The 23,792-nt window shown below is 40.9% G+C and overlaps 2 protein-coding genes across 2 annotated transcripts in view; one reads left to right on the plus strand and one right to left on the minus strand.

The window, feature by feature from the left end:
- LOC139129999 (FAD-dependent oxidoreductase domain-containing protein 2-like) overlaps nucleotides 1-23,792 on the plus strand; it is a 126,870-nt gene that overhangs the window by 83,467 nt on the left and 19,611 nt on the right. The gene's annotated exons all lie outside the window — the stretch shown is intronic.
- Nucleotides 12,528-23,416, minus strand: LOC139129998 (FAD-dependent oxidoreductase domain-containing protein 2-like). The gene is made up of 7 exons (XM_070695714.1): nucleotides 23,303-23,416; nucleotides 19,306-19,986; nucleotides 17,033-17,287; nucleotides 16,048-16,293; nucleotides 15,119-15,307; nucleotides 14,542-14,770; nucleotides 12,528-13,470 (listed from the first exon to the last, which is right to left on the minus strand). Exons 1-5 carry the CDS (start codon nucleotides 23,307-23,309, stop codon nucleotides 15,219-15,221), a joined length of 1,278 nt encoding a protein of 425 aa, XP_070551815.1. The 5' UTR covers nucleotides 23,310-23,416; the 3' UTR covers nucleotides 12,528-13,470; nucleotides 14,542-14,770; nucleotides 15,119-15,218.

A 23,792-nucleotide genomic window follows, 5' to 3' on the forward strand; every position in this document is an offset into this window, starting at 1 on the left:
AGCAATATTCATTACTATTGTAGGTACTGGAATAAAGTCACTAAATATATAGATCCAGAGGAAATGTCAATATACGTAACCCCACCATTCAACATGATTATAACTGGACCGACATATTCTGGCAAAACAGAATTTATGTTGGACCTCCTCACCGGTCCGTACTTAAGGAAATTCGAATATGTGATATTCATTTGCCCAACATTCATGAATAATAAAGCGTATAATAGAAGATTCATTTTCACCGATGATAATGTGTTTATATTTCCAGTCGGACTCGATGCAGTGGATGATACATTAACCTACGTGCATAAAGAATGGGCCGGCACGAACACTTTAATAATCCTCGACGACTGCGCCTCGTCCAAAGATATGAAGAAGCGCAGTAACGTTTTAGTCCAACTTGGTTTCAGCGCAAGGCACGACGGATTATCTGTCTGGGTTCTGACTCAACAATATACTAGTATTAGTAAACCATTCAGGGAAAACATACAGATGTTAGTACTATTTTACACACCGAACAAGATAGACAACAAAACTATTATAAAAGAATATGGAATGGAGGTGTCAGAACAGGAAGCCGTGGGCCTAATCAAGCAATTGAAAAGTAGACCATTCAGTAAACTAGTATTTCGTTTACGGCAACCGTACGACATAAAATTATTCGTATAATATAACAATTATGGAAGCTGAAGGTACTCTTAGAGAATTATATTACAACCCGAAAACTGGTTTTGGAGGTGTACAAAAATTGTATGACGCAGCACGGGCCAGCGGACTCCACGTCACTAAGAAAGAGGGGAAGGACTGGTTAAAAACTCAGCTAACTATAATCTACATAAACCGGTACCTCGTTCTCATGCTACGGGCGGCCGACGCGTTTTTGTAACATCGATAGACTCTCAGTGGCAAGCAGACCTTGTGGAATTCCCTGCAGCATTCGCAAAAGAGAATCATAACATTCGATACATGCTAACAGTAATCGATGTACTCAGTAAATATGCCTGGGCTAGGCCAATACAGTCAAAAACGGCCGATGACACTCTGAAGGCACTACAAGATGTGATTAAGAAATCTGGGAGAAGACCCGACAAACTTCAGACAGATGAGGGGCGGGAATTTACTAATCAGAAAATGCAGGGGTGGCTCCAGGAGTCAGGCATTCATTGGTTTCACACCTACAGTGACAAAAAAGCTAGCGTCGTTGAACGTTTTAATCGGACCCTCAAGACGATGATGTGGAAATACTTTACATACAGACAGACACGTGAATGGCTTTCTATTCTACCCCACCTTCTCGAGAATTACAATAACACCGTTCACGGAAGTATCAAAATGAAACCCAGGGACGTAACAGAGGAGAACGATTGGCAGGCATTTTATACACTATTCGGTCCTGAGTTGGCAGCCGGGGAGCCAACCCTGAATTCAAGCCGGGAGAACGTGTCCGAATTACAAAATACAAGACCACTTTTAGAAAGGATATTTGCCAAATTGGACAGAGGAGATTTTCGTAGTTTCAAAAGTTGTGTACGCAGCTGGCTTGGGAACACCACCAGTTTACAAATAAAAGATCTGAATGGAGAGGAAATACTCGGCACTTTCTATTCTGATGAACTTCAGAGCGCCCTTTCGGACCGAGCTGTACAGAGTAGAACGAATTTTGAAGACGAAAAAATTAGAGGAAGAAATATTATCTGATAAAATGGAAAGGTTATCCAGAAAGTTTCAATAGTTGGGAGCCGGAGGAAAATGTTATTAGAACTTCGTAAGTTCCTGTGCTGGTACTACGTAAGTACTTCGTAAGTTCCTGTCCATGGTACTTGTCAAGTACTACGTAAGTACTAACGTAAGTATTTACGAAAGTTATTCAATAAGTACCATGGAAAAAGTCTTAATTTCTTGAAAGCCGAAAGTGTCAGTTTACCACCCCACTTCCACCCCCCACCTGGCCAAGTATTTATCATGTACTGTCGTAAGTAATGTTCACTTACTGCATCTTTTTCGGCCGTATGTGGATGAGGTGGTCACCCTCAGTTCCTGAACATATTAAGTTTGCAAGATCTTCAAAACGACTTCTCATGTTACCACAGTCCGTTCTTTCGAGTCCCCCTTGTTCAGCTTTATCGATAAGTTCTGGTTGAAGTATAATGTACACAACTGACATAAGCCATAGACAAGTAACTTCAAAGTCCCCCCTTTTCATAATGTCAAGTGCTCGTAGGTCAAACGAAGCATTATAAGCACACACAGATTCACAAGCGTTAAGAAGTTTGTGTAGGTTCTTTAGTGAGACTCGAGGTTGTTCTAGTTGTTCTTGACCAGGTGGGAAGTACGCTTTTTCAAGTTCCTCCTCCTTGAAACCGTCTATTAAAAATCCCTGGCTGCCGCCGCTCCATGCAATTCCAAAGTCAAAAGCTCGTGGATATTCTACTGGTCCGACTGTCTCGGTATCAATTGTTGGATTAAGTATATTCTTGAGAACGAGGGGGTAAGAGCGTTCCGAATTACCAAACATGGAAGCCTGTAGTCGTGGCAAATTTCTAAGAAAGTCTGTTTGAACTTATTGTGAATCTCTTCTAGTTCTTCTAAGGCGGCTATTTCGTACGACCTGGCTCGAGTCAACACATTCCGCCTGCAATAATCCAAGGCATATCTTTGAATATGATAATGAAACTGGGTAAATGGTCAAATGCTCTAGAAACAATCTTTTTTTCTTCTCCGTGCAACACGCCCCGGATTCGAGAAAAAGTCAGATGTTGAATTATGGAAGAGTCACAAATAATGTATTGTTCTGAAGGGAGGGAAACCTCCCTCCTCCTCCCAGCCTGACATTGTAAACTAAGCGTATGTTCTATAAACTGGTTCTGAAAATCGGCAATCGAAACGTGGGTGACACGCCCATTATAAAAGTCGGCAATGTTGCTGGAAAAACTAGTGTCAAATTCTGGTACGTGATACGGATCCAAATTTACTGCATCGTAACTCTTACCACTTCCAGTTGGTCCATTTATGAATATGTATGACATTTTAGGATACTATATCATAGAAAAAATTTTTTTAAATTATTTTTATTAAGATATATACGATAAGACAATGACAATCCTTTCTATTTCAACTGCAATAAAAATACTTGAAACCGGAGAAGAGAATATTCAAATCAGTGACGGCAAACTCATATTGGTGAATCATTGGTAGATCCTATTATATATGTAGACAGTGAGCTAGAAGTGGTTTCAACATCGGACCTAAATATGGATCCAACGATCCTGCTACATGTGATGGGGTGTGTGTCCGTTGGCAACCGAGTCTTCAAAAGTTTACTGATTTAATAATATTCCGTACCCTAGGTGAAAGTTTCGATGCATCTACTGCTAAAAGTTATGCTCTAAGCCTGGCCGCTCACTCCAAGAATACTACTGGATTTTACAATCCATCTAAAGTGTATCAGAAGCGAGGGAGCGGGCGCAGCCAGTTGCGTATTTTAAATTTCAGTTTAAAAGAGGGAGAGGGAGAAATCACGATTTCGCTACATGTATTGATATGGTTCAAGAAATTGACTGCGGTTTTAAAACAGTGAGCCCATTGCCAGTCCGAGAAAATCCTGCTATTGTACCTCGTAATATCCGGAAAGGTAGTAAGATAGAATTCTTAGCATTTAAACCGCGCTTAAGTAAGCGTGCTCTTTCTTTCACTGTTGAGAGGTTATTTTGTGCTGCGCCTAATAAACCAGAAATTCAAGATGCGGAAGAAATAGTCGACTTAGAAAGATTAGGTGAGATATATAAACAAATAAATGCTGACAAAAATATTATAGTGGATTTTGATGACCTATCATAGAATAATTATTTTTTCATTTTAAAAATTTTTAGGATAGTATATATCATAAAGATTATTATGGCCCGTCGATTACATACAGCATTCAAGGGAGCAGTTTTACGAAAAGAATTTCCTGAAGTCAAGCGAGTCAAGGATATCGGGGAGCTGGTGGATATTGAAGGTATGGTCAAAGGGGAAAGATGTACTCTGTTTATACCGAAATGGAAGTCAAATTATCGGATCCGAAAACTGGTAATACACAATTCGTATATTGCCTGTTAAATTAAAAGATACATACACAAAAGATGTAAGAGGGGATCGGATGTGGGGCAACAATTAATAGATCGCTACGATCTTATGCTTGATACAATTGAAAATGTTGAGGGTTCTGGTCTCGTTCTCGAGGAGATACTTAATTTTGAAGTAATTCTAGTAGAAGTTTACTCGGGGCTGGCCCGGGGGCTGGGATTCAACTTCCCGGATGGTTAAAAAATAAGCATTGTGTTAGCGATCTTATTCTACCGGTGGGGCTGAGAACTGTTTTCAATACGCCATCGTAGCAAGTTTAAAGTTGACCGACCCCGAGTTTCGTGAAAAGAAATGTGGTCAGGTAAGGAGAAAATGGAATACGTACGCCCCATTTATGGCTGACTACTGTTGGGAGGGAATACCCACGCCCACGCCCGCCGATATGACTGTATTCAGGCGCTTCGAGCAGCAAAATCCGAGCGTCAAACTTCAAGTATTTCAGATCTACGAGAATGATCCCGATCCGTCCGCATAAATGTGTTATATAGTAGCTGTAGCGGAGCCGAAGGCGGAGCCCGTTCCGAAGGTGATAGGAATCAAATAGCAAATATCTTACTGATAGTTGGCGAAGCCCGAAGGTGCCACTTCATACCAATTACTGCGTTAAATCGCCTTCGTAATTCTCGTACTAATCGAAAGAATGAGCGCAGAAGGAAGTGTATTTGCCTGGTTTGTAAAAGAGGTTTTAAGTCAACAGAAGAATTAGAAATACATCAGGTGTACTGTGGAACAGACGACGCCCAGCCAGTTTTTCCTAAGGAAGTGTGTCAATTCGAAGGACATCGGAAGAAGGTCCCCGCCCCCTACGTCGTCTATGCAGATACTGAGGCAATTATTGAGAAGGGGACCGCCGGCACATTCCAATTTGTCTTTCGTATGTTATGGTGGAACGGGGGTGGGGAGGATCGCGGGGACCTTCGGAACGAGGCCCGGGCCGACCCACTGTTTATGGTAAAAGAACATTCACAGGTCTCTCCTGTGTTACAGAATTTCTAAAGGATATGAAAGAACGGGCCGAGTATTATTCGAAATCGTATTATTGGAAAATAATACCGATGAGGGATCCTTCTAATTACCGGCGCGACGGATGTGATCCAGTCTGTATTGCATGTGGAGAGCCGGCAGTATACCGAGTAGTGAAGGAGGAGGCGACTTTTTATTGCGAGGGTTGTCGCCCGTCGAGAACCATTCCTATCTACTTTCACAACCTCAAGGGATACGATGGTTCTTTATTTTGAAAAAGTTACATGAAATAGATGATGGTCCCGGACAAGAGCCAAATTTAATAGCTAAGACGAGCAATGGTGGAATTATGGGTCTCTCGAAAACATTTATTTTTAGTGGCTCAATTGTTGTTGCCGGAGGGAAGAGGGAGATAAAGAGACGTTTATTTTCTATAAAGTTTATGGACAGTGCTCAGTTGATGATGGGGTCATTGGCGAAGTTGGCAAAAACTGTGCCGGAGGATGGGTGGACGGCGGCGCCACTTTCATACCCGGACATTCAAAGGGCGAAAGGTTTCTTCCCCTACGAATATTTAGACTCGGTTGACAGATTAGAAGAGGGTGAGCTCCCGGAGAGGGGGGAATTTTATAGCGAATTGACGGAAGAGGGGATTTCAGAGTCTGATTACGAACATGCATTAAGAGTATGGGACGAAGTTGGATGTAAAACGATTCGTGATTATATGGAATTCTATTGTGAGACTGACGTTCTACTTCTTGCAAATATATTTGAAAATTTTCGTGACACATGTTTAGAAGCATATAAGTTAGATCCAGCCACTATATGTCAGCGCCCGGCTTGACATGGGATGCTATGTTACTTTACACAGGTAATAAATTTGGGCTCATTCAAGATGCTGAGCAGATGAATTTCGTACAGAGGGGGATTCGAGGCGGTATCAGCCAGTGTAATATTCATTATTTACAGACAAATCATCCTGCTTACGGGAATTACGATCCAGAGAAGCCAGTGACCGAAATAAAATATCTCGATGCAAACAATCTCTACGGCTGGGCAATGAGTCAACCAATGCCTACGGGCGGACTTCATTGGATGACGATGGAAGAGTGGGAGGAATGGTATGCCCGAGACGGTGGAGCTGGCGGAGCGTGGGGACCTGGCGCCACCTTTCCACCAAGTTTTCTAGAAGTAGACTTAGAATACCCAGCCGAATTACATGAAGAACACAGCGATTTGCCATTAGCACCGCATCACTATGAATTTCCGAGGCAGGGCGGTCGACTGATTACAAGTGTGATGGATAGAGAGAGATACGTCTTACACTACAAGTTGCTGGAATTCTATCTTCGGATGGGAATGAGATTGAAAAAGATTTATCGGGTGCTTGCTTTCGATGAAGCTCCATGTCTCGCGAAATATATAGACTTTAACACTAAAATGAGGGCAAAGGGGAGGACAGATTTTGAAAAGAATTTCTATAAGCTGATGAATAATGCAATGTTCGGTAAGACAATAGAAGATGTTCGAAAGTACAGAGACTTTAAATTTGTTTCGGACTGGAACGGCACGGATAGTGGACGTAAAAAGATTCAGAAGTATAATCCAAAGATGAAACATATAACTTTCATAACTTCCGAAGAGGATGGCGATTCCTGCGACAGTGCCCTACTGGAACTGAAACGGATGAGCATAGATATGTAAAACCAGTTTTCATCGGCGCCGCAGTACTGGAACTTTCTAAGCTGCTTATGTATGAGACGCATTACAATTACTTTCGGGCCCAGTTCCCTGGAATACGATTAGCCTACATGGATACTGACAGTTTTGTTTACAGTGTGCCGATCCGGACCCGGACGTAACTTTCAATGATATAGTCCGAGAAGATGTGGAAAAGAATGGTGAGAAGTCTATATATGATACTAGTGGGATGAGTGGGGCCATGGTGGCCCCCAACTTTCCGAAGATTAATAAAAAAGTGATAGGTAAATTTAAAGATGAGTTGAATGGTGAACCTATTCTTGATTTTGTCGGCATACGCTCGAAAGTGTATGCTTTTCGAACTCCCGTTTCCGAGACGAAAAAAATAAAGGGGTGAAAGATGTTTGTGTTAGAAAACATTTGAACTTTGAAGATTATAAAGATCTATTTGAAACTGGGAAGAAGCCGGAGCCGGCACAATTGTACAGTTTGTACGGAAAAAGGCTGGAGAAATCCGTTAGGAAAAGCGGCCGAGCAAGCACAAGTTGTACAGTTTGTACGGAAAAAGGCTGGAGAGAAATCCGTAGTGAAAAGCGTAGTAAAATCATGATGGCGCCAAATGATATCAAGCGTGTGCAGTTATGCGATCTAGACACGGGCGAATGGCTGGCAGAAACAGGCCGATAGGACGGACGACGGGTCATGGTTAATATTGTAAAGACATTAATCTACTATTTTCAATAGAGACCAGGGCATCACTGATAACATAAATGTGGGCAAATATATTATCATTGTGAGCGTCATCGCCACCCCACGCGGTATCTTTCTTCAGGATCTCAAGTTGAATTCCGTCCTTTGTGTTCATTACTTTTAAACCATTTCCATGAAACTCAATATCTTTAAAGCTACGCAGATCGATAAACAGACAGAATTTATTCTTCAAATAATCGGCCTCATCTATATCAATTTCACACCAATCTTTATCTTCAGCAAAATACCGTCGCACCTCTCGCCAAAATTGTCTTGGTATCATCTTCTGAGCGTACACTTTATTTGCAATGCCTTCGATTGATACAGACACAGATTCAATGGATGGTTAAAGAAAAGTTCACTGTTCAGTTCTGCCTGATTCTGATTTTTAGTGAAGAGTATAGCGATACCTCTAATGCTACGTCGTGGTACATTTATATTTTCATTGATAACCGTGTCCGATTCTTTGAATGGGATTGTTCTAAAATAATGTATATGCTCGTAAAGGTAACTTTTTCCACCGTTGTAATAACCAGCAGTTGACCTCGCGAGATCGAGGTCAGAAATTGTCTCGTATTCCATTTGAATGTTTTTTAATTTATAATTGGTTGTAACAACCTGATTACTGACAAGTAATTGGGGGGCGGGTGCCAACGTAATTTCCCATTCAATATGACTCCCTAACGCTTTTGGATATGCAACTCCATGACCTGTTATTAGGGGATGAGTGAGACGAATAGCATATTTTGTTTTATATGTGTCGAAAAGTAATTATCGCCCACGACGTTTTGATCTGCATCGGTCGAACCGCTTCTCAATTTTCTTAGATTTTCGTTCTGAATTCCGTACAGTGTCATGTTCGTTCTCTCCTTTTTATGTTTGAAGAGATCGCGATAACATTCAATAAGGTTATATTTATTCAAATCGAAAAGTGTCTGACCCTCAAATGTGAGTTTCATACGCTCCACCAAATTTTTTGCAACATTTTGTACTACTCGGTTATATTCATCTCCCGTTACTTCGAGATCAAAAACCAGGTCGAAAGTATCTGGAACTAAGAGTACTCCGCTTTCTAACTTCGGACATCGTATGATAAGTGTCTGGCCTGGATCTGCCTCACTTGGATTATGAGCAATCACGTGATGAGTTCTTTCTGACTTTGTTCCATTCGGTATTCGGTTGGTGAAAGTCGGTGATAATGTTCTATCGTACCCCATTTTTCGTGTAATGTATATAGTAGAAGAAAAAAAGAAAATAAATCACATCTTTACATAAATATTCCGTCTGCCTGAAAGATAAATCGATTGCCTGTGTCGCGAATCAATCGAAGAACCCAATATTCTTGGAGATGATGAGCCTCTTGGTCATCCTCAGTATCCTGGAATACAGCTATGAATTCTAGTCGCTTAAAGAAGTTAGTCTTCTGACATTCCTTCACGAAAGCTAAAATGTTATGATATAGATTATCATCTTTGAGTCGGACACCTGGATTTGCTCGAAGTATATGTCGATTTACTCGTCGGAGTTTGCACCATTCCAATTCGACGGAGAAACCAAACAGGTCTTTATTTTTAGAAAGAAACTTTGCAATATTCTTTTCACCAAACATGTTGATGCCGTAGGGAGTGTGATATATTAATACATAATTTTATTTATAATGACTAATGTTAATCCAGTTAAAAATATCCATAGCTGTTCTCCAACAAATCCGACCACCGATCCTGCTGTTTTTAATAGAAAACTGACAAGGGAGCCGATTAAACCTGGTATTGCAGCAGCACTTTTTGGGCCAAGGTTTTAACCATTCGCCAAATTGCTTTACAATTTCTTTCGCTTTTGTATATACTTTGGGCGGACCTGAACCAGACCGCCAGTTCCTGCTCCTCCTCCCCCTGCTCCCGCTCCTCCTCCTCCTACTTTAGTTACAGCCAGGGCATTGTTGATATTGTCATTCCAAGGGCAGTCAGTATTGCAGCGATTGTTATACCATTTCGTTTAAATAACTCAGTCAGCTTCAGCCTGAGTGATAATTCTGGATCAGAAATTACATCACGAAGAGACCTAGTCGTAGCCAGACTTTCACGTGCCTCACTGATCTTACCATGTTCGTATTCAATTCGATTGTCAACTTTAGCTTCTCTTGTTATGAGTTCAGCTAGTAGTTTTTCGGCTTTTCCTTTTCCTTGGGTGTGTTTCAGGATCCTCTAACTGTTTTTCAGCTTCTCTTTTCTCTAGCCTTATTTTAACTTTTTCGTTGTTAAGCTCGCCAAGATGCATATTCGCAATCCTTAATTCATCATTAATAGCTATATATTCTGGGTTTAGATTGTTCCATTGTTCGATTTATTTTCAAAAGCTTGTATTTTATCTGCATTACCAGAAGCATCTTGCCGTAACTCTGTCAGTTATCTTTGTATATACCCATGTCTTCTGGCGTCATCTTCTCAGCCGGTATTTTATCGTTTTTCACATCTACAGAATACAATGTATAACTCACATTTTCGGGCTCTACTATATTTATATACTTTGTTTACAAATTCAGAACCTCCTTCTTCTCTTTTTACTGTTTCGAGCGATCTAAATCCACGTCCTGTAGTTTTTGATAGCCTGAGGTTTTTATAATACAGCTTTCCATACCTAATCTTTGCATTAAAATTAATTCGATTCGTGCTGCTTCATCAGTAATATTATTCTTATTTAAGAATTTTCAGCCATTTGTATTTCAATTGTTACTCTCTGTCTAGTCGAAGGATCTACCTGCGGGCTCCGCGCGCTTGAGACGGCCTGGGAAGGATCGGCTTCTGCAAGGTATCATCATCATAGGAAAGAATGTTTCAGCAGTAGCGTCATCATCGTCATTTAAATTTGCATCATCGAAATCCTGGAGTGGTATATCTTCTCCTCCTTCTGCCATATTGTATTTCTATATTACTACAATTATTTTTTATCCCCCTTACATATACAGTAAAAAATGCACATCTCAGTTGTTGAAAGCGTTGAACAATTGGCTGATTACATAGAAAGAACAAGTGCTGCATATCGACGAAGTTATAAATTAATGGGTCGAATTGATATGGCTCTTAATATTACTAAAGGAATTCTTGTAAGTTCTGCTGTAATAGCAGCAATTCCGACAGTTCCGGTACTGTTAGCCTTAACTCCTATACCTGGCGTCGTTATTGATGTAATACAAGGAAAAACGGGTGTAGCAAAGAGACGAGAGAAATATAAACATTATTACGTTCAATATAAACAGCTGCTTACACAAATACAAGAAAAAGGTGCAACAACAGAGGCTCCGGGGTCAGAACTTATTCAGAACATATTTCATCAGGCGCTAGAAATACAAAAACAAGAAGGATTTAGTCCGCCGCTGGAGCGATATCTACGATATTATGGATTGAATGGATATGAAAGTTAGTTAACTTCAGCTAGACTCCGCGACTGACTGACAACGGGGTCCTTTATATAGGCTAGTTTGATGGTGATGACTCACACGGAATTTCCCGTACATGTAAAACATGTTGTGTGTGACTCAGCAGGGAATTTCCCCGCTTAGTTCAGGACAATGCACTGTTGCGCGTGCGTGAGTTCGTATATAGGTCAGGGTCATACTTTAGTTACATGGATGGTTAATTTTTCCTTCACTTCATGTAGATAAATGAATAAAATGGGGTGTAAATTCTTACTTCATCCCAGTTGACCATTTTATTTTCTACTCACAGCTAATCTGCTGCGTTGCTGTTGGCGTACTGCTAGCTGTGGAAACGCAGCTATCTGTTGCTGGTAGCGTGCGTCGCCAGTGCGGGTCATCAAAAAGGTCCACCCCGTCACGGATATCCGTGGCGGAGTTGACCTTTTGCTGACCCGCATAGCGACGCACGCTACCCCCGCCAACAGATAGCTGCGTTTCCACAGCTAGCCTACTGCATGTTTTTAAACCTGTGAAGTTTACGTCTTGTTTACCTGGAAGTCGAGAACTTCATTTTGCCCCATAGAGTTAATGCCGTGTGTAGCGATATTTTGAATTTCAAATGTATTTAGGATTGTTTGTTTATGTATTCAAAAATATAAATGGCGACCCAGCTTTTTACCTGATATTAACAAAATCACAGTCACTCGTGATCTATTCAGCTCTGGGACTATTCGCCCCATAGACGTGTGTACATATGCGAGAAAAAACCCTCGTCTATGGGGCGAATAGTCCCAGAGCTGAATAGATCACGAGTGACTGTGAACAAAATAGAACGGTTTAAAGATGCATTGAGGGAAGTTTGGGCAAAAGCTTAAATCTTTCGGTTTGATTTTGAGGCATGTGTTACGTAGATGGACTTTTCTTACATAGCCAGATCAGACTATGATGTCGCCCTCTTGTGTCAGTTAAAGGTGTTATTACATCGCCGGCGACGTTCAAAGTTGTAAAGTAGACCTAAAAGGAAGCAGCACAAATACATCGAAGAATGTAGGACTCAACAGATTGAACAACTAACAAAGGCATCGACTTGGGCAATCTCGAAAGCCCTTTGCTTCATAGTCCTCACTTTTTTCATCATAGGTCAAAGACGAGAAGCATTTCACGTGCCTCTGTTTCAGCGTTGGCTGGAGTTTTCCTTTCATTCTATTTTTATACTGCTTCTCAGACAGCAATTCAGGACCGTCAGCAAAGCTTTACATAGTTTCTTTCTAGCCACAGAGAAAGACAATTTACCACAGTGAAACACAGAATGAGATCACGTGGCGAGACCCTTGCAAAGATTCATGTTTGCGAATTCCTCCCTGGCTGATAACAGTCTATACTTTTGTCTTTATCCATACATCGAAATCGCCTTCACAACTCAGAGTGTTCAGTGGTAAAGTACCACTGGATGCTGCATGTCGACATTTTCATCACATCTGTCTGTTTGCGGGAAAAACCCCAGGAAATCCGAACAGCTTAATGGCTCTCAATCGTGTGCAAATCACACATAGAACATACATTTTAGTCCGTGTTTAAATTAATTCTTTAATGATCCATGAATTAAAGTATGTAAGACATGACAAACGATTTTATGTAACTGCATTTCTAAAAACACTTAGAAGCTCAAAGATCATAGACGTCCATATTTCAGATTACCATTTCAATAACTGTCAACACAAACTTTCAAAGATTAATTGTCTCGGAATTATGCAGGTTCACCCTCTACCCTTTTAGTTAAATGACGATCAATATGCGTCTTCATTGCATGGGTGTCATCGAAGTGTACCGAAAGTCTAAAGACTCATTTGACAACCCTGTGCAAGTTGAAACTGGGACTTATGAAAATTGAAGAAATACTGAAATTCGCTCAAAATAGTAGTCAACGATTAGCTGCACAAAAATAATGAAGTCATACTATAGGTGAATGAAAAAATCGAGCCTTTGGAAAAGAAAAAATTTGCATCTCATGTTTATGAAAATATAATCAAATGTTGGAAAGTGAAGGCAACATACATTGATATCTTGACTATAGTCGCACTCAAAGGAAACACTGTTGCCATCATGGTTTTCAATCTGTTCTGCCTCTTTTGAGATTTTAACAGGTAAACTAGTGATCATGAAATTTCCAAAGAGACCATATTGACCAGATTCAGAAATCTCAATCGATCCCCGTTTGCCGACAAGTGAGTTAGGTAGTCCCAATGTCAATAACACCAATCTCGGCATTCAGTATCGATCGATCTGATATTGTCCGCAATTTGTCACATACTGAGTCAGAGGTCATGTTGCCGCCTATATCTCTGGTTCTGGAATTAAGTCCAGGCAACTAGGTTTGCACTCGAATTTTGACATCTTGAAGTATTCCTCGGGTATCTTAGCCCTTTCTTCTTCTGTTAGGGGCCTGAAAATTTGGTTTCTCCTTCCTTAGAATCCAGGTAGTACTCGAAGAATTTTTCACCGGGATTGAGATTCGTCTGTGTAAGAGAGAAGATAGCGTATGTCAAATTTCATCTATGCGAAAATGCTCTGTAAACTGTACCTCGATAATGATCTCTTTTGTTACTTTGCTTGAATACTTTTTGAAAACTCCCCTTCATATACCGTAAGGAAGTATGCGCCTCGAAAGTGAAAGACTTACACTTTTGCTCTAACTTTCCTCATTGAAACTTTTAGCCGTTCTCTTTCAAATCAGGAATAAAAATCAGGGATCATCGTGCAGAGATTAGTACTAGAGAAATGAATTACGTTACATTTCCCGATGTTTGAAATTCAAAATGGCCACCATCCCTCCATTAGCTCCATGAGGAAAAATCATAGTAGATTTTCGATGTCAAAAAAACTAAGACGCTGAATGTTTTTTCCTTCTCGAAGAGCTTTAAAATGAGCGAATATCTGTCCCGAGGTGCATTCTACCTTAATAAGCTTCGGAGGCCACAGCAGACTATCTCACATTAACCAAAACTTTAAAATCAAAAATCCACAGTACATTGTGTTCATCTTGCCTTATTAAAACTCTGGAAATTGGAATCTGCCATTTATCAGAGATTATCAAGAGAATAAGAATTGCATTGTCAGTAGAAATGGTCAAAAGCAATGATGGAAACCTTTCCTTCATAGTTTCAGTATTTAATCCAGGATGGCATCAACAGCGGGATTCCCCCCTTTACCAGATTTTTTTTTTTTTTTTTTTTTTTTTTTGGGGGGGGGGGGGCTATTTCACCAGTTCATTGTTGTCTACTCGTATTTCTAACGTGTGACTGGCACCATTTCATGGGGGGGGGGGAGTGGGAGGGGGCGCTGGAGTCCCCTTGAAAAATAACTAGGGATGCCAACATGTCAACAGAATGGGAATCCCCCGCCCCCCTCTCTAGATGAAACACTGTCGATTTTCCCCATATAGTCCAAGTGTAAATGCGGTTAAACCGTGTAAACTATATACAGCCTACGTTTAAATCTCACCGAAAAACAATTATGTACCTTCCAAAATGCTATTACGAGACCTCAGCGTTAAAAAACCCCATAAGAATAAATTAGATTATACTTACGTATTTGTTTAAGAAGTTCTTGACGACGTTTCGGTTTTTGTTGCCATTGTCACCAAAAAAGTCAACCTGATCGAATCGTAGAACTAAATTTTCAGTACCGGTGACCTCATCGATCCTTTCACTTTTTCTGTAGTAGGTGACGGAGGGCCTCAGGAACGCTTGGCAGAACTGGTCTTCACTGATTGGCCAATGAACGAACCCGATGGCGTCTTTACCATATTCTTCGAACCTATCAGAAGAAAGTAAGAGAAAACCTACGGGGTGAGTGACAGTGGATTGCAATTGAAAACAAACAAACAAGCACGAAAGAATCCACCAAACTTTTCACTTTTTGAAGTATTTCTAGATTTGAGGGTTGCGTAGTCTCTTGATATTTAAAGTTTCTAAATCTGAACAAAAGACAGAATGTGCCATAACAGCAACGACAGTACTGCAAATTACAACAATATCACCACAACTACCTACCTACCTACCTACCTACCTACATATATATAAACGATATTTACATGAAAATGATCTTACAGTTGACAACAAAAAATATGGAACCTCAGTGCAAACGACTACAGATTTAACTTACCTATCGAAGGTATATTTAAGAACCATGACGAATGCGTGGCTGGCCTTCTTAAACCAATCTTGCTCCACGGCGTAGATGATTGGAAGATCGATGTAATATTTCACCTTTCATTAGGGTCTTCGGGAACTATGATGATGTCACCCATGAACGTGTTCAGCTGGTAAATACCGGCTTCGACACTTGTACGCTCTGTTAATTGAAATGCAAAGGGAAAAGATCGATAATAGCATGAAAATCTGGTGACTGCGATCAAAGATGGCAGAAAACTGCCAAAGTCATCATGAATGGTGCTTTACCAGAATGTATTGTGTCAGCCAGCTTATTTGTATGACAAACAATTCGCTCAGCAATTGCAAATGTATTTGCACAGTGATAGGTGTTGGCGCCATATCAAATTAAAAATCACATTGCGACTGACATTGTCATGGAAACTGTCTATCAGTTCAGTCAGAAGTGCGTAAATAATTATGGTGATAATGGTCTACATTGAAGGGGATGCGAGGGAATCGACCCTCCCCTACTTGGCGTAGCAACAACGATTCCGAACAGTACAAAACCAAGGAGGGTGGATGCGAGGGAACCCCCTCCTTCGATCACATTGCGACTGACATCGGCCAAGGAAAATGTCAATCAGTTCAGTCAGATGTGTTTAAATAATGATTAAGAATTGTCTACATTGTAAGGATTCGAGGGAAACGATCTCCCATCTCCTTGGCTTAGTAACAGCGATTCCAAACAGTACAACACTAAGGAGGGAGGATGTGAGGGAAACGATCCCCCTTTTGGGCTTAGCAAAAATGATTCCAAACAGAACAACACCAAGGAGGGAGGATGCGAGGCAAACGACCCTCCCCCGCCATTTGCTTAGCAACAACCATTCCAAACTGTACAACAGTATACAAACAAAAATAATGGCAAGAGTCGGTTACCTATGATCAGGTCAGCGATCGAGGAAACGTCACGTTCAAGTAGTTTTACAGGGTAGGGAACATTTTGATATCTTTCCTCCATCATGCGATGCATGGTGCGTACGTTGTATCTGAAACCGTGGATGAATCCAGATGCCGCTTTGCGATCATTGGCCTGCATGGAAGTGCCCATGAAGAAGAGATTTTCGACGTTGTCAGATTCCCAGTTGGTCTTCAGGAGAGGGTACTTGCCTTCCTTCTTCGTCGCTGTAAAATAAGCCCAGACACTAAGCCCAAGAATAGTAAACGCCAACAAATAGTGTGTACGTGTAAAACGCGGGCAACAGCAATTAAAGTATCGTCAGCGATCGAAATATTTATGCTCCATTCATTGCCTTTATTGAATTCCTATTCTCTTCTCTATGTGGATTGCTAGACTGGAGATATCGAACTATTGGACTATATGCAAAGTAGCATACAATGCAACGTCATCCTTAAGAGTATGTTGCTATCATTTTTAATTAAAATCTCACCAAGTAAACGAATCTAAAATTGAGAATGGGCAAATTTTCTCAGGAATGCTAAACATTGGATATTTATTTAAGAAATAAAGCACCGTTATAGGCCTACCACTAGATTTTGATCAGTTCACGACAAAAAGATGCACTGCTTACCGGTCGGGCATGTATTGTGTGAACTAGTCAAAAACGAGGTTTTGTACCCTTCGCTGAGTTACCAATATCATGCAATAGCAGAGGGTTGAAATGCAGTGTTAGAAAGGATTTTTTTCTGACTAAGAGTCCGCGCTAGTCCCATATGTGCTATACCGCAAATGCTGACGCCTCGACCAATCAGATCACAGTATCACCCCTACCCCCTACGTTAGTATCTGCTGTTTTATGGCCATGTCCTTAAGCTTGCCTTTACATAAAAGCTGATGCCGTTTTTCTGAACAGCAACGATTTGCCCATCAATTTTGAATGAGATATGACATTACTTTATTTACCTGGCTTACAGTTGTCAGCAAAGAGCGAGGTGTCGACGTAGTTCCACCCAGTGCATACTATGACGTGATCGTACACCTTGCTGTCTGTGTAGTAGCCCGGGGTCTTCCAGTGAAGAACTAAGTCACGGAAGTGGACAAGGATTTGGTCATTTTTCTCGGCCTTGGACAGCTTCAGCGCCTCGATGCCAAGGTAGGCATGAAGAGACTTCAATTGGTACATGTCCAAAATGGTGTTGTTAATGGCGCGCAAGTCACCTGACAAATGAGAGAGAGAGAGAGAGAGAGAGAGAGAGAGAGAGAGAGAGAGAGAGAGAGTGCATAATAGTCCAGTTTACTGGACAGAAAATACTGTGCCCGATTCGCTAGTAAAAAGTACTATTGCTCTAAGAAGGCAGCAAGGCACTGTGGCCTGTATCAGTCCATCGGCGAAAACTGCATGGGATGCTTGACTTATTGCTCAGTCAATGGTCGTAATTTAACTTTTCGGATATATTTATAATCGATAATAATGATAATAGAAATAATAAACAACGGTTTACTATATCGAATAAACAAATGCAAGGGGCAGGCACGCCGAGTATCCTCCTCCCCTCCTCCCCCCGTTCATACTTGACCGCTTGGCTCAGAGATGAGCAGTTAGTTACCATACTGAGCCAAGCAGCCGAGGGACAGAATCGAGGGATGCATGCTGGGCACACCTTCGGCGTACCTATACCCCTTCAATTTCTTCATTTAATATAGTTAATTGACATTTGCAATTTCCATTTGCACACTTTGTTGAGTATAACTCTATTCAAACCGTTGTATTTAGACATTGTGGCGCGTTATGCCGAGCTCCTGTGGGGCCACTGATAGTTGATCGTGATAACCAATTACCATAGAGCAATGCGAATATGGAGACACAGAAACACCTTTCAGTGCATCCACAAATCTTATGACGTCATGGCTGGCACGTGAACAAACATACCGACGATCCCAATCGATGTAACATTGAATAATAGCCCATCATGTCAGGCAGGTTACTGATATGTGCTCAGCATCCATTATATAAACGCGAACCATTCCGTGATCACATTATCGGATATTTATTGATTTTGTGTTGGATGTATAATCTTACAAAAGTGATAACAACACTTCCAACCAACCCTCAAATGTTTTTTGCCCATTAATAAGTGACTAATGCATTTTACACTAAGACTAACTGGAAGGGGTCTGTGAATATGGTCGTTACTCAATAATATCTTCTGGTGTTTGCACAACCGTGGACCTACGAGGCACTTGTATAACCTTGACATGAACAATTTGGAGACGAAGTCCGCAGAACATCGTCAACAACTTCATTAATCGTAGGTAACGATAGAGGCATTTTCCCTTGTTTTCTAGTCCGAATCTGGAATGGATTTACCTTTATTGAAGCTTAGTGGCACACCACGGTGAACAAAATTACTCCCAGAGGGGACTTAACAAATATAAACGTGTCTGGTATTCAAAGCGATTTCCAGTTGTGGGCACCGAGGCTATTTTTTCATGTCACCCCTTAATGGTTCCCACTACTGATATATTTTTGTGTGATCAACATTTGTAGCAAATCTCGTCAAATTGTGTGCAGTCATTTTTAATGTATATCCGTTTTTCTAAAATCATAAATTATGCATATGAGCAAAAAGTATGCAAGCCACAACCACCAAAAACTAATCAGTTCTTGCCATTTGCTTACTGAATCTATTTACCAGATTTGATTCTGATCTAATCAGCCGTTTTTGAGATATCGGACCAACAGACAGACAGACACATAGACAGACAGAGAGACAGACAGACAGACATCGCTGGGACATTAGCTCACGTGTGTGAACACGTGAGCAAAAAATCACCGCGGAAATTTAAGAAATTTCGAATTTCACCGTGACGAAGCAGTTTCTTTATCACAAAATTTTGGTAATTTGTTGCTATATTTTCAAACTTTGAACAGGGACTCACGATTTGTATTGTTAATTTGGTAAGAGAATGGTTGAAAGTCTCATTAAGGAATTTTTTAGCCAAAAAAGTCTCTCACTCTCGAGGTGCATACTGCCTTTAAACAATCGAATAACTGGGCACAATTTTCAAAAGAAAACAGAAGACTTACCATCACGTTAACGTCAATGTCAAAAACAATATGCAAGAGAACCAAGGACTGAGGACTGCTGCTCCAAGAGAATTACTCATCTCTTCTACTGTCTTGTCAAAAATGATTTAGAAAGCGTATTATACAGGCAAACAGCTATCAAGCTTACCTACAAAATGTGTGTTCCAGGCATGTTTTATTGCCCTCCCACCGAAGATATGAATTAAGGCCGCGTGAGGCGCTAGGTGGTTGGCCACTTCAAAAGCACTGTTTCCTCGACCAATGATCAGAACCAGTTTGCCCTCGTACTTCTCCGGGTTGATATCGTGGGTAGCGTAGGTGTCAGCCAGCTCAATTCCAGGCAAATCAGGGAGTTTTTCGGACAGGGCACCAGTCGCCATTATCAAAACCTTGCAGCTGTATTCTCTGCCATCGTTGGCCTTGAGATAAAACAGCCCCTTGGCAGCGCCAGGCCGATCCTCTTTACTGATGTTGACCACTCGAGTGTTGTACCTGACCTTGATTTCCAACTTGATGGCGAAGTCGTTCAAGTACCTGACAATGTCTTCTGCTTTCGGGAACAGGTCGGTAGTGTACTTGGTAAAGAGCAGCGACCGATCGTCAGAAAGCAGAGAGTTCCAGTCGTGTCTCATGTTGTACTCGAATTCTGGGAAGGGATTGAATCTCTTGTTGATGGAAATGAGGAGTCCGTGGCGGGGCTCATGCGTGAAGAAGTGACCGGGTTTGTTGGACGCCTCCAGGATGACATAGTCTCGCTTGGCTTTGTTCATGTAGTGGCCCATCTGGAGACCGGCGGGGCCGGCTCCGATGATGATGGTTTCGCGATACGCTGGTGAAGGAATTAGCACAATAGGAAGTACATCACAGAGCAAAATGTGAGTAAACAAAGTTGCAAGAGTTACAAAACAAACACGCCCGTTTTGAAAATAACATTATAACAACTCAGCAGATAAATTTAAAATTTCAATGGTGAATATTCGAAGTACAGTCGTGAACGGAATGAAAATCGGTTCGTATGCAACTGGTCATAGATGGTCAGTTAAGGTAGTATGCGCCTCGAAAGTGAAAGATTTAAAATTTTGCTCAATTTTACTCAAGGAATATTTCATCCACTTTCTTTCAAAATCAGAATAAAAGTCGGGGCCATCGTGTAAATTTTGGTACTAGAGATACAAATTACCCAAGATTTACCATCCCTGTGTAAACTCTATGGAGAAAATTAAAATTTTGAATTTCCGAAAAACTAAAACAGTAGAAAGTTTTCTTACAGTTTTAAAATGAACCCCAACAAGTGGTAGATCAGAAAGGAATGTGAGAGTTTGAGAGTCCTAAAATCTGTCCCGAGGCAGCGTTCTACCTTAATATTAGGAGACAAAGGGGGGGGGGGGGGAGGGGAGATCTATCGAATCATAAAGAACACCGTCGCATTGGATTATCATTGGATGCAATTGCTACAGCTAATATGAACACGATTGGAACTAATTTGAGATAATACGATGGTGTTGTAATGTCGATTTTATGTACAAATGTTATCTCATCCACTTTTCTTTTCTTTCATATTATACACTTGTTTTTATGAGTGATTTGAGATTTTGCAACATTCAGCTATATGGCACCTAACACTTTTGAAAAAATTACAAAATATGAAAATCCAATCATCCAAATTAGTTCCAATCATGTTTATGACACCTTCCAGACATCGCTTATTGTCAGTGAAAGTAATGCAAAAAAGTAAGCTTAATTAGCTGACGGAACACTAAGATATCTTGCATCAATAATCGAAGGAAAGTTTCATCCATTTTGGTGGGGTTCTTTCAGCTAATTATCGTCGATTATGAAAGTTTGCTATATGTGCAAAGCATTCATTGGCAGGAGTGAAACTGCTACATTTCTATCACTGTACTGTTCATCACATGAACCGACCCGGATTGTCACCTATGTGACGTAAACAGGACGTACTCGCGCACAGACCGATCTGTCATGATGGATGCCGTGTTCTCACAATGATTACGAAAAGGCGATGCGATAAAACTTAGACATAGAAAGCGTGCCCGACGAAATTTCGAGTCGCTAAAGCTCTAGCAATTGCCTCTAACTGAATTGGTGCCGGGGCTCAACAGACCCGTTGCCAACGGTTTGCTAGCAATGATCCGTCGATCGATCAGCCTGACGGCGCGGCTCCAGTCAATACGAATGTTGTACCTGGCGATAAATCTGAAAGCTACAACCCCAGCGTAATTTCAACTGGATAAGTACTGTACGATCTTCAGAAAAGCTACATAGAGAACACAAAACATCAAATCATTCTAGGAACGAAGATAAACTCACTTCATCATGTCAAAAAAAATCAGTAAATTCTCGATCGGATCGAACCTGCAGTGTAGGGCTAGCGAAGGCATCAGCTGCCAGCTGTGGCCTGAACTCTGGCGGAGCGCTGAGGATGTGTCATCGAAAGCCGGTATAAAGAAAACAGAGCTTCCGTCATGTGACAAAAGGTTGAAGGTATCATGTACGGAATATGTGTCACGGTGACTGCAAATGTCCGTAAAAAACGCGTAAGATGTAAACGTTGACAAACGGGTCGGCATTGATGAGTTTACACAGGCGAAGACCGGTGACGGGAGCGTTGTGGCCACAAGCATTCACTACATGTAGTCTGGGTGCCATCGGACAAAGTTTTCGGGCTCGCCGAAATCGTAAGCTTGTGATCTTTTTGAAAGCTACTAGGCCTACACATCCAAAAATAAGAACTACTGTTTCGAGCTCGTTGTTGCATTTCCTTCATAAATATATTTGAACATATTCTAAATAACTCTCGTTACTGTGGCTAGCACGGTGAAACCTCTCTGCCTGATGATGGCCGACTACTGGGTTTTGGCGTCAGGACAGTGCGAGACGATACAAGTCACGTGACCGAATCCGCATGTCTGATTGGTAAAGAAGGCATTCGATGAAAGTTCACAGATCGTAACAATATTTTGCAATCTGTACAATAATTTGGAGCCATCCACATCAAACGAAAAGTAAGAAGACTGTTCGTGTGATAAACATATAATAGCATGTAATATTTCTCTTTTTGATGTCATCGCATGCGAGTGCTTCTCACGGAGCCGTAATACTTCGAGCCGGATATTGTACTACCAATTAAAATGGCCAGTCCGATCAAGTCTCTTAGGGGGCTCATTTTGAATAAATAAAGTTTTCACCTACGATGTACTTTATTTTTGTAAAAAACTATCTTCCAAATAGAGGTAACTCAGGAACAGCGTCCAATTTGAATTTCAAAAACCGGGAATATTGGGTACATGTAATTTGTTTCTCTAGTACCAAAATTTCTACGGCGACTCCAGATTTCTATTTTTGATTTTGAAAGAGAATGGGATTGGTCGAAAGTCTGTTTAAGGAAAATTTGAGCAAAAGTTTAAGTATTTCATTTTCGGGGCGCGAACTACACTCAGGCTAATGTTAGAATTACCTGAAATATGCAAATCGTCAGCTTGTTAAAAAGCTTTCAAAGTATTTACTGTTATATATTTGCATAATCAATGCAAATAGTAAGTTTCGTCAGTATGTGTGCGGTCTTTCCAGTTATACGTATTATAATCGTAAAAGTTGATTAAATATACTAATGAGCGATGCCATTGTATTAAAAGTGGTACATAACATGAAATATGTCTTAATGCATCTATAATCAATATTTCTTAACATAGAATACAAGCTTTGCCCTTTAAACACTAATCAGTTATCGCCATTCCGAAACGAATCAATGGACCACATTTGATACCAATCCAGTAAGTCTTTCTTGAGATATCGCACTAACAGACAGACAGAGAGACAGACAGACAGACAGGCACAGCTGACAGCAGTACGAGAATAGCTCACTTGTGTACATGTGGACACGTGAGCTAAAGAGCAGTGGCCGTCTTGCAAAAGCAAATTCCCAGCGTCTATAGCCACATTTGAAGTAGCCGCTAAACATGTATTAACTTTTTCTGGCAAAAATACGTTTCCAGTTTTTTTCGAAATATAAGATGGTTAAAACATTTTGCAATCCACGTACAACCGTCAAGACTAGAAAATTAATGCAAAATAATGCCTTCGAAATACCTGTCGAATAAAAAGTATAACGATCAAAACCTCCTTACTTGGCATTCTGAGCAGATGATAATTCCGAACTGTGAGAACTTAATCCTACAACCACGTCATCAAGTTGTCCTCAGCTAGTTTGAGTCTCACTGCAACTGGCCGCAGCTTCAAATACATTTAAGTACCTTCATTGTGACACTGGGTCGAGAGGCTACACGTGCGCCTGCCAATCACTTGGTCACTCAGACCACGCGGGTATTGATGAGATGGATAAGTTTAGGGTACGGGGCGTTCATCTCGGTCAATATGGTAGCTAAACGTCAGAAAAGGGGAGTTCGTGTGTTTGTCTGCAGTGTCCAACACTAGAATTAAAATGTGTAACGTTAACGTTACAATTTCTACATACATAACCGATATGAGCTTGTTACAGCTTGCTGTCGATTTTCAGATTTATACCAATAGCAATGAGAAATACTCGTATGAACTTAGGAAAACAATGCTTCGCCGGTAAAAGTTAGACCTTTACGTTGTGTGCAGGGATTTGTCTGG

The sequence above is a fragment of the Ptychodera flava genome, chromosome 3 (genome assembly GCF_041260155.1).
Source record: "Ptychodera flava strain L36383 chromosome 3, AS_Pfla_20210202, whole genome shotgun sequence".
NCBI lineage: Eukaryota > Metazoa > Hemichordata > Enteropneusta > Ptychoderidae > Ptychodera > Ptychodera flava.

What these genes read in the sequence shown, in the direction of transcription:
- LOC139129998 (XM_070695714.1), bottom strand. An exon ending in CTGGAACACACATTTTGTAG is followed by an intron (nt 17,288 to 19,305) that starts GTAAGCTTGATA and finishes CTCATTTGTCAG; the next exon opens with GTGACTTGCGCGCCATTAAC. An exon ending in TGCTGACAACTGTAAGCCAG is followed by an intron (nt 16,294 to 17,032) that starts GTAAATAAAGTA and finishes CTTATTTTACAG; the next exon opens with CGACGAAGAAGGAAGGCAAG.